At 41.7% G+C, this 15764-nt stretch overlaps 1 protein-coding gene across 1 annotated transcript; it reads left to right on the top strand.

Annotated features, from left to right (window-relative positions):
• Positions 1–909: 909 nt before the first annotated feature.
• rab1ba (zRAB1B, member RAS oncogene family a) lies at positions 910–13538 on the top strand. The gene is made up of 6 exons (XM_062384459.1): positions 910–1239; positions 4410–4482; positions 4603–4698; positions 6945–7040; positions 8122–8253; positions 9143–13538. The coding sequence occupies exons 1-6, from the start codon at positions 1226–1228 to the stop codon at positions 9335–9337; spliced, it is 606 nt and encodes a 201-aa protein (XP_062240443.1). The 5' UTR covers positions 910–1225; the 3' UTR covers positions 9338–13538.
• The last annotated feature ends 2226 nt before the right edge of the window (positions 13539–15764 follow it).

The following is a 15764-nucleotide window of genomic DNA, read 5'->3' as shown; positions in this document are numbered from 1 at the left end:
CGGACCCTTTTTGATTTATAGTTCTACGAGCCTTTTTGTTGTGCAAACAATTCACAGCTAGAACAGTAGATGGCGCAACGGAAGTCGAGCTTAGAGAAGCCTACCTCATGAGGTATATAGAAGAAGTCCACGCTGGTTTATTTACGTTCCCCCGGCTCCTCACACACAGTGAACGATGGCAGTTAACAGAAAAAGGATGTTGATGACGCGACAGTTTTTGCTGAATAAAGTGACACCCAGCGGGTCAAAATGCTTATGTTATCGTGTCTTAACGCAGCGGTTCCCCGGTATTGTTTCCAAACTGCGTTGCTAATTCAACAGCTGCAACAGCTTGACGCTACACGGAGGCAGCTAGCTTCCCCCCAGATTCCACACACAGTCAGCACGGACACCCGATACTAACTACTACCAAGTGTTTGCTTCTAACCTGACGGTGTTTGAGAAACAGTGTCATGACAGCCGTGGGATTAAAGTCAGCGGGTTTTGCGCTGTTCCCACCGCAGTTAGCATGGTGGCTAGCCCGCTAGCCCCGTTATGAAAGTTCGTTATAACCGTATGTGACCGTACACACATGCCGTAAGTGCTCTAACCAGCCACCGTCAGCCAGACAACGCCGCTGGCTTAACATACTTGTAAGATTAATCATAGAGTCGTAGTTGTGATTTTGGTTTATTGTGATGTAGGGAATGGAACAGGAAGTTTCCATTCCGAAATGCTGGCGTTAGCGGACCAATCACAGCCAAGGGCTATCCGTGGGCTCTCCGCCATTTCGACTTGACGAAAAGCTCTCCGAGGAGCCGCGGAGAGCCCCGGAGAGGGCGTTCCACGTTGGAGAAGGCGGTCCTATCTGCCCGTGTCCGTCAAAACGGAGAAGCATACATTCCGGACCCTGAACGCGCTCCCGACTTCTCTGTAGTGCCACGTCACCACACGTCACTACCGCACCTGCGCGGCCATCTTGAACCTCTTGTCAGCAGCGGACACAGAAAAACAGAAAACGGACCTAAATACGCCGAGCTAACGCGACGAAACACGGACATGTCCACTAGAATCGAGGATATACGAACGAGCTAAGATTGAATTCAAACTAGGGAACAGCTGCGGAGACGATACTACAGCCTTCTAAGTGCCTCGGAGACCCGGACCTTCAAGTCTTATCTTTTTTTTGCCGGAGTAGGAAGGAAGAGTCGAGTCACCGACTGAAAAACACATCCAGAGTGAAACCATGAATCCCGAATAGTGAGTTTGACATCAGCTGTAAAGCCGCTTCCGTTGTGTTCAGCTCGAACGCATCGTTACACGTTGTGCTATCTGCTGTGTAATCATTCCTAAACAACGCTAGGCTAATTGCTATGTAGTTGAACAGTGTTGGCAAACAGGGGCTAGCTTGCTCTCGCGAACAGGGCGCGGACAGCTTCTTTAATGTGTCAGTCTCGCGGACGTGTTTTTCCGTGGACGTCAGCTGACAGCCTGCTCGTGCTGTGACACGCGACCTTCCACGGGACAAAGTGGACGAGCGATCCAGTTGTGGAACCGGAGAAACGCGTTCAGTGCTGACATTGTTCGCCGTGTGAAGCAGAATGTACACGATTAGCCTTAGCTCGACAGGTCGGGTACGCGAAGTAGTGAAGCAACGTCTGTGGGATGGCTGACATGTAGCCTCGATAAACAAGCCTTTTGTTGCTTCACACGACCGTGTCTGTCTAATTTGTCTTCTTTCTACATACTGTACATACATAATTCAGACCTATAATAAATTCACCCCAAATTCTAGCTTCGACAAATCCATTTACCGTCGAGCAAAGTTGACCGTATGCGTTACTTATCCAACAACAGTGAACATGTATACCTGTGTGGTTGGTGTCGCATTTTAACATGGTTACCATCCATTTTGTGAAGGGTCCTGATCCCGTGTAATTTCGCAGACAAATACAGGGTTCCCTCCGTCGCGGAGCGTGTCGGGGCTAACGTCAGGTGATACGACAGCTAGCAGATGTTTAACCCGCAGCCCTGAAACGAGAGGACACCCGCCTGACACCGAATCCCTCTGTCGGGGCTGAACAGCCCAGTGTTTCACCGAGCGTCCTGTGGCTCACAGCGGAGGCTTTGCCTTTGAATCCACGTAGAACCCGGTCAAACTAGCTTAGCTAACGTCCCACACCCTTGGCTTACAATCTTTGTTTACCTTTATGTTTACATACACAGTATGAACTTTGGTCTGGATAAAAATGCCTGATTATTCCCTGTCTTTATCCACTGAATTGTGGTAGACAACCACCATGTTTTGGCAAAACTTTCAAGTAAGGCACACTGTCAAAGTTGTAATGATAATGATTTTATTATTATTGACATATCATTTACTAATACTTTATACAACAGTTTAAAATGTATTAGGAACACCCTTTGGCTTGTCAAATATAACAGTGTTTGTCCTCCTTCAGCATCACCCTTAATTCCATCAGAAGGATCAGTTATCAAGAAAATGGCTACCCTACACCACAGTCTAATTATTAACAACATAACTGACATACTTATAAAGCATTTACTATCCATAATTACTTGTACATTTATGATTCAGACGATCATGACATGTCTGATTAGAACAAAATCATCTAGTTCCCTATTTTGTTTCCATTACTTTGCAATTTTACACTTTACTTTCTGAAAAGTTTTTGGGAAGCCTTATTTGTTTGTTTTTTAACATTGAAGATCTTTATCTTTTTGGTTATAATAGGAAAAGTGTTTGGAGAAAAACCTCACCTGTAAGCTAATTTAGTAATGCTATTACAATGGCACTATGAGCTGGTAGATCTCAATTTTACTACATATCTCGTAGTAATCAGTTGAAGAATATATGAGGGTGTGCATTAAGGTGGTCTTTGTGTTGTATGTTGCAAAATAATGATAAGCAGTCATGGTGGCCCCCAGCATCAAGCCACATCAACACAAGCTGGAGCCATGTTGAAATAAGAACTGGGCTGATTGCAACACTGCTGCTGTTGCTGCATCTAGTGTTGATGACATATTGTCAGTTGATCAAGTGTCAGGCTGTGATACATGGCAGGCTTCAGTTTCCTATGACACAAGAATAGCATGCTCATTGGGTAATTCTCCTTGGCTGTCAGTGCTGCTGTGAATGAAATTCTTGTGAGGTTGTTTTCCTCTCAGTGATTCAGGGTTGTGGCGGCAGGTGCGGGATGTTTTATTATTTTTGGGAGATCCTGTAAGTATTATTCATGAGCAACAAACCTCAACATTAAAACCAGTTAATATTCCTCAAGGTTTAATAAAGTATTCTTTAGGTATCAGTACTAGTGGTCAGGTATGTGCACTAAAATAAAATTTCTCAAACCCAGCTATAACCCCAGGTCCTGTTTAACCTGCTTGGCCAGCCTCTATTCACTGCCCCAATTGCTCTCACTCATTTAGAATGCTGCAATACTTGTTACTTAGTCGTTTTAGAATTGCTGTCTGATAATTAGGGTTGAAACAATGAATCAGCATTATAGATAACATTGATAGATATCCAAATACATTACAAAAATTTGTGTTTGTGAGCATCTGTTTTTTAAGTGCAAGAGATGCAGAAGCAAAACTATAGCTGGGGGGGGGGTTAACAAATCTGACTAAAACCTTAACCTTTGTGATGAATAGTAAAGTATACATAAGTTAAACAAAAGAATTCCTTCATTAACATATATGCCACAACTTTTCAGATTTTACTTTGTATTTTTGTGTTTCAGGAAGAGGCAAAGCAAAACTTTCAATATATATAAAAAATTGTAATTGGTTAGGATTGATGAATGATCATTAGTTGCAACCTTGATGATAATGTTATAAAACACCAAATAAGCATGAAACTCTATTATTGACCTATGAATGGTATTGTCTATCAATTATATATAGGTCTTGGATATCTCACTTCTCTGGAGCTTTCAACCATAACTGACCACAGTTTGCAGTTTATGATGGACACAGGTTGATGCAGTTTAATGCTCCCACCAGAATACCAAAACCAGTAATAATTATATTCTATTTACAAATATTGTCAACCTTTATTTCTCCTCTAAGCCACAGAGCTCCATTGTTCTAAAATCTATGTAAACACCTCAATGAGCCATACTGCTGCAAAGAATGACTTGTTCCTTTATTGTCATTCACACACACTGTATTTTATTTTCACTCACACAAATGCAAGCTCTGAGCTGGGAGGTCGATTATTTTAAAAACAGTAAAACATGTTCCTCAAAGATTAGTAAAATACGGTATAACGTGTTGTGTAGGTTTGTCTAATCCGGTTTGTGTCAGGAGGGTGGCTTCAAAGCTTGATTCAGTCAGTTTCTGATTGTTTTTATAACTGAGAGTTAAAAATGCCCTCCCTGTTCTGACCCGATTTGTTTTTCTTTCAGTGACTATCTGTTCAAGCTCCTGCTGATTGGAGACTCTGGAGTAGGAAAGTCCTGTCTTCTGCTGCGATTTGCAGTAAGTAGTGTCATACTTTAAAAACATATCCTTCCGTTTCTTTACCAGGTCAAACATTTCGTCTTTCCTCAAACTGCTGTTGAACCGATCCCTTCCTGTTCTCCCTCACTCTTTCTACAGGATGACACCTACACAGAGAGCTACATCAGCACCATTGGAGTGGACTTCAAGATCCGCACCATTGAGCTGGATGGCAAGACCATTAAACTGCAGATTGTGAGCATACACACAATCAACGTTATTACCCCAATATGAGCCAGGGTGTAGATCCAAACACATGAGAGACTGAGCGTGTGTGCCTGTGCGAGTGTGCTTGTGCATTCAGAGCAAGCTGTATCTGGATCCTGTTTTAGTTAATTGAACAGGCTGTGCCTGCTGAAAGAGATATGCAGTAGTTTGTAAGGCAGACGTAGATTTTCCTTAATTCATTCCCTAGCACAAACGCACATATTTCATGGCACACTCTTGTTTTTCACTTATTTATAAGTCAGTCTAAACACCTGGAGATAAATGGAGCATCTGTAGGTGTTTTTTTAATTTTACTACTAGTAACCTAGAGATCCCTAAAGCCTGAAGATCCTGGGTTTGGCTTAGTTTGATACAAGGTTCCTCTTGTGTTCCAACTTTATTTCATCAGTCCAGTCTGTTCATTTCATGGCTTGTTGTAGCCTCAAATGTTAAACTTCTGAGGACATCTTTGAAGGTGCCTGTCTCCCTCCACTCGGTTTTCCAATCGTAAATGCAGTAATATATACATACATATATGTATGTATGTATGTATATACATGGGGCGGCTGTGGCTGAGGGGTAGAGTGGTCGTCCTCCAACCTGAAGGTCGGCGGTTCGATCCCCAGTCTGAACAATCTGCATGCCGAAGTGTCCTTGGGCAAGATGCTGAACCCTGAATGGCCCCCATAGAATAACAAAGTGCTGGGATAGATGCACTGTATGAATGTGTGTGTGATTGGGTGAATGTGAAACCGTAGTGTAAAGTGCTTTGAGTGGTCATCAAGACTAGAAAAGCGCTATATAAATACAACTCCATTTACATACATACATACGTACATAGCATCTATCATTAACTTTATTTTCTTAACTTAAAATGTTGTCCTGCTACAATTCCATTACCACAAAGTAGAAAAATATTTTTGCAATAATGTATGTTAAATGAAGAAATACACACGGTAGTGCGATCGCCTTTAACCAAAAGGTCAGCGGTTCGATGCCAGTCCTCCCCATCTGCATGCCCAGGAAATTAAACCCTGAATTGCCCCTCATAGAAAAAGTACTGGTCATAGGTGCACTATATGAATGTGTGTGAATGGCAATAATCTGTACTTTGAAGCGCATTGAGTGGTAAGCCAGACTAGTAATATACATACAGACCATCTACAATTTTATTTTGATTTACTAAGTCTTAATGCTGCCATTTGTAATGGTCAAGGACATTATGGCAGTAAGGACTTGGCAATGGAAGACCTTTCTCCCTAAGCATGACTTACTCTAGCTTAGATAGTTTTGACTAAAATAAGCTAATTGAGTTGGGTTGAGCATGCTGTGTAGAGGAATGCTAACTTCACTTCTGAGAAAAGTACAAAAGAATCCTCTGTCTGTCACAAGCCCAGAAATAGAGCAATAAAACAGAATGTGGCATATACCCACACAGAGATGTAGCCCCCCCAGTCAACTGCCAGACACTTCAAAGTATGAGTTTCTTTAATCTTTTTTTTAAAGATGCTTAAAATAAGACAATGCACATCATCCAGTTATGGCAAAATGAACAAAGAAAGGCTGCTAATAAAAATATTGACAGAGGTGAAGTTAACTGTGCTGTCAGCTTCTGAGTCAACATGGTAAGTTCAGTATGATGAACAACAGAGACATGTCATGCTCACAATCTGCTGCCCCTACTTTTCTTTAACACAAGCTTTTGTCATCCACAAATTATTTCTAACCACTTCTATGGTTTCTCTTGTTAAAATGTTGTCAGTGAAACTCAACCTGTCCACAGATTTTTCACTTTGAAAGCCTAGGAGAGGTTTAAAACGGTTTGAAAGTCTGATCGAGATTGCTGTACACATATTGATCTTAATTCTGATGAAGGATGTAACAATTGTCACCAGTATAAATGGCAAGATGAACAAAAATAAAAAAGATGCACAGGTTTTCATGAATTCATATTTTAAATTGATATTGATTTGAAGTTGTCTGGTTCAGGCTTTTCATGGGTGGATTGACTAAGCTACTAATGTTGCTCAAACAACTTATCCATCTGTCTCTGTGAATTAAAATGGGTTGAACTTTACCATAAAAATCTTTCTTGAACTTGCATTGTCAAATATAATTCTTATGTAAATATCCTACTCTCCCTGAACTACTCTTTACTATCAAATTGGCTGACTTTTGATGAACAGACCTCTAACCCCTTTCCCTTTCTTTGTATCTCTGTGTGTCTGTGACAGTGGGACACTGCAGGTCAAGAGAGGTTTCGTACCATCACCTCCAGTTACTATCGTGGAGCACATGGCATCATAGTTGTGTATGATGTTACAGATCAGGTGAGTCGGTGGTCTGGATTAATTCCTCAGTGAAGGGAAGCAACCAGCTCTTAGCTAGACAGCAGAGGAGCCAGCCCTATAAATGAAATAGTCACTGAATGACTGACTGAAGTTACACCATTGTTTTTCACAATTTTCAGGTTCTTTTAGAGAATCTTTTCTTAAAGGTGAAATATTATGAAATTCCACTTTTGTAGTGCTTCTACACGTTAATTTGGGTATCTGGCATGTCTACCATCCCAAAAACTCTGGAAAAAAATAACTCCCGCGATTTTTTGTGGTTCCTCTATGTCAGAAACGATACGCTAGAGTGCGTTGAATGGGATTACGAGCGAAAAAAACGTCATAGTCACACCATGCCCATGTAGGGAGTCTCACTACATGGCCTTGGACCACCCCCCACCATCATCTCTCCTGCTCCGGGGTGAGACGGCCCGGCTCCCATTAGCTCGCAAGCTAACGCGCTCCTCCGTCTCCAGAGGGAGAGACAGTGGAGCCCGGGCTCCACCGGCCCGGTTAGCTCGCAAGCTGGGGGGCTGGGCACTCAAAACAGTTCAATCTGTTTTAGACAGTGTAAAAAGGGTTCTGTTTTAAATGATCCTTGTGGTAATTCGACCAAAATGTGTTACAGACATTTCAAGGACCCCAAGGAACCATATCAACTTGTGGTAAAATGGGCATACGATGGGTCCTTTAAAAATGAAAAAAAAAAACACCTAACAACACTTGACGTTTAGCTACTTTGTGTCGAAGAAAGCCCTAATCCTACCCTGCCAGCTATAGATCAGGCTTTTCTGCCACAGACATTTTTGACTTTTTTCAAGGAACTAAAAGTTCCTGCAGTCTGTTGTTCGCCTGTATTTCCAATGTGGTCTAAAGAGGAGATTAGGCATAAAGCCTGCTGACCTATGAACAACAAACAACTCCAACAAACTGTTTCACTCCAGTCTACAAGGTGGCAATAATGCAGAAGAATATACAACAATAATGACATAGCTGCTTTCAGACATCCGCTGAACTCCAGAGATTCTCCGCACTTTCTCTGGAGCATCATGGTAATATTGTTGTTCTTATTTGGCAGGAGTCCTATAACAATGTCAAGCAGTGGCTTCAGGAAATCGACCGCTATGCCAGTGAAAATGTCAACAAGCTTCTTGTGGGCAACAAGTGTGACCTGACCACCAAGAAAGTAGTGGACTACACAACGGCCAAGGTAATGCTCCTTTCTCCTAGTTTCATGGGAACAAATTCATTGATGAGGAAATGAAAAAACCCTGCCTTATTCAGTTCAATGATTGAACAAATAATTTCCTCTGACGTCTTCTCTCTCTAGAAGTAGCTTGTTCAACATTATCGGTTCCATCTCAAACAGGATCTCCTCAGTGTCAGTCACCATTGTTTGAAATACACACACAGGGTGATGACAATTTCTACATCTGCCTGCAAGGATTGTTGATCTACAGATTTATCTGTCTGGACTTATCTTTTGGAGTACAAAATGTCAGAGTAGGGGTGTGCAATATGACTTTATTAGATTGTGAACAATTAAAAGGTCTCTACATCTGCTTGTAAAGAGAGACAGTTTGATCTGTCTCAAAGAAGCTGATTTACAAAAGTTAGCAAAAATCTTGTAATTATAAATTACTACATTAATTACTACAGTTTGGATTAAATGGTCTGTTATTCTTTTGTAGGGAGAAATTGATTGAAATGTTGAGTATCTTGCAAAATAGACTTTTAAATCAACATGAGAAGAAATGTAATCATGATAAGATTGTGGATCTTCATCCTGCCTGAAAAAAATTTGATATGTTTTTGCCATATCTCCCACCTTCTGTCAGAGGTGAAAAATACTCATCACAGTTTTCTTCTGTGACCTTGTTTTATCTGACAAGTCCAATAACAATACAGTACAATAATTAAAATGATTATGACTGCATCGTCTGTACACACTTCACTTGTGCACACAGACATCTGATAAAATATGTTTAGAGACATATGTTACCGGCACGTCTGTCAGCAAAACAATAAAACTCCAGAACCAGGTCTGTGAGATGAGTGATAGGATTGACTATTAAATCTCTCCTCTTCTTTTCTAACAGGAGTTTGCTGACTCTTTGGCCATCCCGTTCCTGGAGACAAGCGCCAAAAACGCCACCAATGTAGAGCAGGCTTTCATGACCATGGCTGCAGAGATCAAGAAGCGCATGGGCCCCGGGGCCACAGCTGGTAGCGACAAACCCAACTTAAAAATCGAGAGCACTCCCGTCAGGCAGTCTGGAGGGGGCTGCTGCTAAAGGACCCCCACAATCATCATCTCCACTTCGACATATCCCTCTCCTCTCCCTCTGTGTTCCCCTGCCATCATCTCAGCCATTCCCACACCCACCATTCCACCCTGTAACCCACATACAGCCATCTGACCCCCCTCTGTCAGCCTGCCTGGAGACACAGGTTTGCTGAAGCAAACAACGGACTGAACTGTAAGAGTGTTAAGATCAGAGAACCGATTTAAAGTTTGTGAGGATTTATTCAGACCTGTATGCGCAACAAACAAGAGAGAGAAGACAACAACCAGTGTGTGAGGGAGGAACAAAAACAGACACCAGGGAAACTTTTTTCTTTTTCTGCCAAGAGGACAGAAAGAAAACAGATATGGGGGAAATTGATATTGATTTATAGTTGAGTGGAAGATGAAGTTTAGATACCACACACTTACACACACTTACACACACTTACACACACTTACACACACACACTCACATGGCATGGGGTTAAGAAATATACGCCTTTTTGTCAAATACTTCTCTCCTCAGACTGCATCTATCTTTGCTGATCTCATCTTATGTGCCCCCCCAACCCACAGCCCAAACTTTTGGTTGTTGGAATCATTTACCTGCACGAACACACCACCAGGTGTAGTGTGCTTGCGTCGTTCTCTGTAGATGCTCTGTACACAGTAGGAAGTGCTCACTGCTAACAGTGACTCATCATTGTCATTTATTGAGCAACATTCACCTCATTAGTGTGAATGTGATCAGCGGACCGTCAGTGTAGTCCATGTTGATTGGCCCCAACCATCCAATATACCAGCTGTACAGACATTAGCTGTAGGTAGATGCGCCGGCTTCGTGTATGGGAATGTGCTTGTGTGTATCTGTGTTCAGCTCCCTCTCTGACTGATTTCAGAGTTCAGGAGGAACTCTGGTTCTTTTTGTTATTTCTTTTCAGCTTCTCAGCCTGTACCTCTGTTGTCTCTGTATGTTTATGAAGCAGATACATCTTTTGCTGAATCTCAAGTACTTTCAACTTGCACAGATACGCCTTCTGCTAGGTTTGTGACAGATATTCATCTATCTGCCATTACTTGTCTTTCCATTGATTTTATATGCAATTCCACTCTGTAAAATTTGACTGAGGCCTTGAGTGCCTCTACACAAAAGAAAGAGGCTCAGTGACATTTTCTGCATTATCTCAAAAGAGACATAGTGATTTAGTGACCTAAGTATGAGCCAGAAATGAGATCTCACTGAAGGAAGATCTACATGCAAAGACAGCATGACGGAAGCATTAACCAAGGGATTCCTTAACCAAACTCCCTGCTCAACGCTTGTGGTGGAAGAGGAGCTTGAGGCTCAGTTAAATCCTCATAAACAGAGCTGGGATGGAGGCAGTTGTTTTGAGAACTTAAATATACTGTTAGTTTTTCTCTTTAGTCTTCACAGTAATAATTTCACTTAGAATTGAAAGAAACGTAACACTTAGCACAGTGACCTGCTGGAATGACACTAAATATTACAGTCAGAGGGCAGATAGCGTCGGACACAGATGACAAAGTATGATTTAAAAAATGGGGAGGGGAGGGGGGTGGGGACTGAGTTCTGACAAACAGAAGCAATTGGCAATTTTCTGCATTGATCTTACAATAACTGTTTTACTATTGTCGTTTTATTGTTTTTTATTTTTCCATTGATGCTTCTGAAGGAGACAACTTGTACACGTCGCTTCAAGTCTCATTCAGTACACAACAAAGAATGTTTTAGGATGTGGTCTCATTCATGCTTGTTTGCAGATGAAGCTGGGGTAGAGATATGGTGTGGGTGTGTCTGTTGGCTAAGAGGGTGGTGGGGGGGGGGTCTTACAGGTCTTACAAAAGCTGCTGTTCCTCCCCTGAGAAGGACCTGTTCGTCTAACATAAATATCCTGACACCCGTCCTCTATGTTTCTGGTTCCTCATCAGTTCAAACCATGCCTGCTCTCACAGCTCCACCTGCCTGAGGAGTTCAACAATGAGCACATTGTTCTGAAGATTACTGATGCCTTTACATTCGGCGCAGTTTAGAAGAAATTTCCATAATCTTTATACAGACACGGACACTGTAAAACTTCCCCTCTCCTTCAAATTCTACAAATGTGATTGGGTGTGATCAAGTCAATCTTCTATTTGACTTCTCAAAGTTCATTCTTGATGTCAAGTCTATCTGAAGTTAAGGTCTATTCTCCAGAGAATTCTCTTTGGAAAAAAAGCTAGTAAGTGGACATTGAGTTGGGTGTTTTTGTCCCAGTAAGTGTATTTATTTTTAATGAACATGATGGCAAATCTCTCTGAATAAATGACTAATCAATTTCAAAGCATCAAGTGGAAAATATGATGATTACATCTAAGGCTGATACAGTATTGGAATATTGACACCTATACACAACAAAAAGCCAAACAAGAACTTGACCAAAATAAAATAGTTTAAAAGTGGTTAAATTAGTAGAACAACACGTCCACTGAATGGCTTCTTAAGTACGAAATGCCATTAAAACAGAGACACAACCCTCCCAGTTACAAACCAACAGCTGTACTACGTAAATGTGACTTAAAGCTGTGGAAGAAGATTGTAAGTTGACATTGAGTCAAGAGTTTTTTGTACAACTATCAAAGTTGCAATTTCAATCAGAAACTGATCAAAAATCAGGATTTTTTGTCAGTAGTATAAATCCTACTACATATTGGACATTTGACTATTGGTATCAGGCTATTCACCATGACTGTCAACGGTTGGCAGGGTCACGCTGAAATCAGAGACAAGTATGAGGCTGTGTACATGTGTGTGAGCGGCTCCCTGCTTCTCGTAGCCATGTTAGCTCTGGTATTCCCGGGAAACAGAAAGGAATGTGAAAGAAAAAGAGGGTCCTCCGCACTCGAACGACTCCTTATCTTTTGTACATGAAATATTATCAGACTGCAACTTATTGCCCTGTTTTAAAAAGAACTGTAAAACGAGGTGGCGATAATGTAGAAAGCTGGTTACACTTCAGATGGTATACATACTGTACTAGAGTAACGTAAGGGCCTTCAAATACCTCACTGTTTTAATTCTCCTAGCAATCTGTGATGTGGTAGTATGCAGCAGGCAGATGCACGTCCTGCTCCAGCCCATAGTGTGGTCGTGTTTGTGTGTTTAGAAGTTCAGGGACTGACTGGTTCCGTTTTCTGACCGGATATGAACTCCCTCCTCTCCTCCTCCAGCCGACCATGTCACTGCAACTTAACCAATTCCTGAAGAGCCCGTCTGATTGGCTTATCTACTCAAATTAGAGAAACTCACCTGGGCTTTGGTTCCTCTCCTTGTTCTTTTTGTAAGTACAACGCCACCTGGGGCTGTGATGCTGTGTCCCAAATGGAGTGGAAAAAGTGCAATTCCAGTGGGATCAGTTTTGTCTTGTGAACTAGAGCCTTCCATTAGTGATGCCCCATCACTGACTTTCGGACGGAAAGCCTCAATACAGGTGTGACCACTTTTGGTAATGGTGGCACCAGTTTGAGTGTGTTTCGCCATCTTTTTACACTAATGTCTTTTAAAATTGGAACGCAGTAGTTTGATGTGCAGGGATTTCTCACATTAAGGGGGAGGGAAGGCAGCATGTGTGTGTCTGTTTGTGTGTGTGGAACAGGGCAGGGATGTGTGTAACATTCCCAAGCTGTTTGGACACATCCCGTCTCACTTGAGTAGATGCAGAACAAGCAATCATTTCAAAATGAACATTTAAGTCACACAAACCCACACACATACACCAAAACACCTATATACACAAACACACACACACACACAAAAAAAAAATATATATATATACATACTGGATAAACTGTGCTTTGATTGACTGATTTCCTTTTTCTTTTTTTAATTTTCTGTCGACATGTCTTGATACTCTACTGATTTTAATGTATTCTATACTGTGTTGTCTAGTCCATGGAAGTATGCAGGGATACTGGGTAGGTTGGGATGTCTGCTTTGGGTGGGATTGAACAGATGTAGGGTGTGGCTTTTGCTTATGAATGTGATTCTGATGAAACAATGCTTGACATTATTTTCTTTAGTTCTCTTTTTGTATCCATTTGGGTTTGTTTGTCATTTGCACACTTGTTCGACGCTGTTCAATGGCTTAATAAAGGCACTCTCTAGGTGTTTGTTAATAAAAGGCACTGGGCAGGAGTATGCCCGTCACTCACCTTCTGTCTTTTTTCTGTTCGGCTTGCTGACCTTGTCGCTGTCTCCTGCCGATTTTAATCATGTTTTTTTTCTGTACATATAATATATATATACACACACACACACATACATATATATATAATAAAATGATAAAGACCAACGTCAATATGAGAGCTGGTGTGGTGTTTTACCTTGAACCTACCTCCAAACAAAAGGGAGTTGTGGTTTGAGATGGTTTCATCCAACCCTGAATATATCAATGTAATGATAATTTTCACAAAACCTAATCCCTATTCACCCCTAAATAGAGTCCAAACTCCCTTTTAGAGAATTCAAAATCACACATTTCCTAGTAGGGACAGAAACAGTGATCACGCATGTCTTGTCCAGAGCATTAAAATACATAACTCCTCAAACACCTAGTAACAGCTCATGGGATCAAAGTAAGAGAAAAAAAGTTTTTAAGTTAATGAAAGAAAATCATTTGAAATGAATTACGCTTTCCAATTGCTAATAATTTGTTCTCGCTATTAGGTTTAAGTCTGTTTTAGTCACTGGTAGTCAGAAGTGTGTAAACTACAGCCACCAGTGGACTGAGCTGCCATGATGATCCTGCATCATCCTCTTGTTTGCTTGCAGGTAGACAACCAACAATATGACTCACAGAGAAATACATACACACAATGCAACACAAAAACGATAGAAGATGATGCACCGTTATGGTGGTGGTGTGCATTATTCTGACACCAGTGAGGCTCAGCACCATCTCTGGCCACGTTGGGGGAGTCAATAAGCTAATACTACTCCGGCGATTAAGTGTGAGGTTAAAGGAATAGTTCACCCAAATGGCCAAACAACATTCTCCTACTTAACCCTAATGTTGTGATGCAACTATGCACATTTTCAAGTTGGTGTCCTGAGGTTTACTAAAACCTGCCTGAGACTTTGTTTACACGAATACAATTATTTTAAACCAAGCTGCTCTGTTTGAAAAAAACATCTCCACACGACCTTTGACCTTTGATTCACAGAAAATCAGGACATTCAGTTCCAAATACACAAAAAAACACAGACAAGCCTGCCAGGCCAGTAGGTGGCGTTAGAGTCTGTAAGAGCATGTACAGGATTTTATTTTCCAGGCAGTCAAAAAAAAACAATAGTAAATAATGTTTTATTTGTTTATAGTTATTAAGTTTCTCCCCCTTTATATCTGGATTGATTAGCTCTTTTAGTATATTATATTTTATCTCAGCTGCATTGACTGAATGTAACGAAATCCCATCTCATTGTCTTAATTGGTGTCAGGGTCATGCACACATAGAGTATGTCCTCTCCATAGGGGTGCACTGTTGTATATTGTCAGGAACGCCCACAGCACACATGTCCCTGCTCAACATACCATCACTGAACATACTATAGATCTGCTCTGCTTCCTGCCATCCATGTGGCGAACGCCCTTGATCTGTACCCCATCCCTCTCCCTCTCCCTCTGGGCCTTTAAATAACCACACACAGCAGTGAGCAGATGATCTGTAGCTGCAGGCATCACTGTGTCAAATGAAGTAATTAAAGACAAATGAAGACACACTGGATGTCGAATATTGCCAGTTGTCCCAGCTGTGCTTCTGGCACTGGTATAAAAACCTTGTGGCAGCTCATGGTGAGACTACAGCCTCTGTATCCACTATGCATTGAGACCTTTACAGAGCAGAAAAGCATGTTGATCGACATCTGTGAAAACATGTTTAAAAGTGCAGTTTGTGCAATATCATTGTGGAGTTCTTGAATCTGGACAAGCCTTCAATCTGTGTTGGTGTAACATTTCCGAAGGTGATGAATAGGTGATGTGTGCAGCCTCTATCTCCCTCTCTCCCGGTGAGGCGGCATGGGGCTTCTGGCGACCTTGAGTTATTTTTAGCACAATGGGGGCACTGCAATCTGGGAGCAAGGCTTAGAGACACTGTGTGTCTCTAAGCCCAGAGTCTGTGTGTTGGCCGCACCTACAGATGGAGGGCTTCTAATAGGCAGGGGCCTCAATGTTCATCCAGCTGAGAGCAAGCCTGCACTTTATGGGGATGGGTATAGAACAGCCCGCTGCTGGATTGTTGAGGCCTTGCAGGTAGTGAACCAGGTAGTAACCTCTGGAACAGGATCTCTCCATCTGCATGCAAGCAACAGCCAAGCAAATGTCTCGGAGTTGACCAAGTTGTCTTTCGCGGGTTGAAGAGCCACTGTCACAGAGATA

This window comes from Platichthys flesus, chromosome 24, assembly GCF_949316205.1.
Source record: "Platichthys flesus chromosome 24, fPlaFle2.1, whole genome shotgun sequence".
NCBI classification, from domain to species: domain Eukaryota; kingdom Metazoa; phylum Chordata; class Actinopteri; order Pleuronectiformes; family Pleuronectidae; genus Platichthys; species Platichthys flesus.
The sequence above is the reverse complement of the archived record's forward strand: the minus strand, read 5'-3'. Positions and strand labels throughout refer to the sequence as shown.

What these genes read in the sequence shown, in the direction of transcription:
- rab1ba (XM_062384459.1), top strand. An exon ending in AGACCATTAAACTGCAGATT is followed by an intron (nt 4,699 to 6,944) that starts GTGAGCATACAC and finishes TGTCTGTGACAG; the next exon opens with TGGGACACTGCAGGTCAAGA. An exon ending in TGTATGATGTTACAGATCAG is followed by an intron (nt 7,041 to 8,121) that starts GTGAGTCGGTGG and finishes CTTATTTGGCAG; the next exon opens with GAGTCCTATAACAATGTCAA.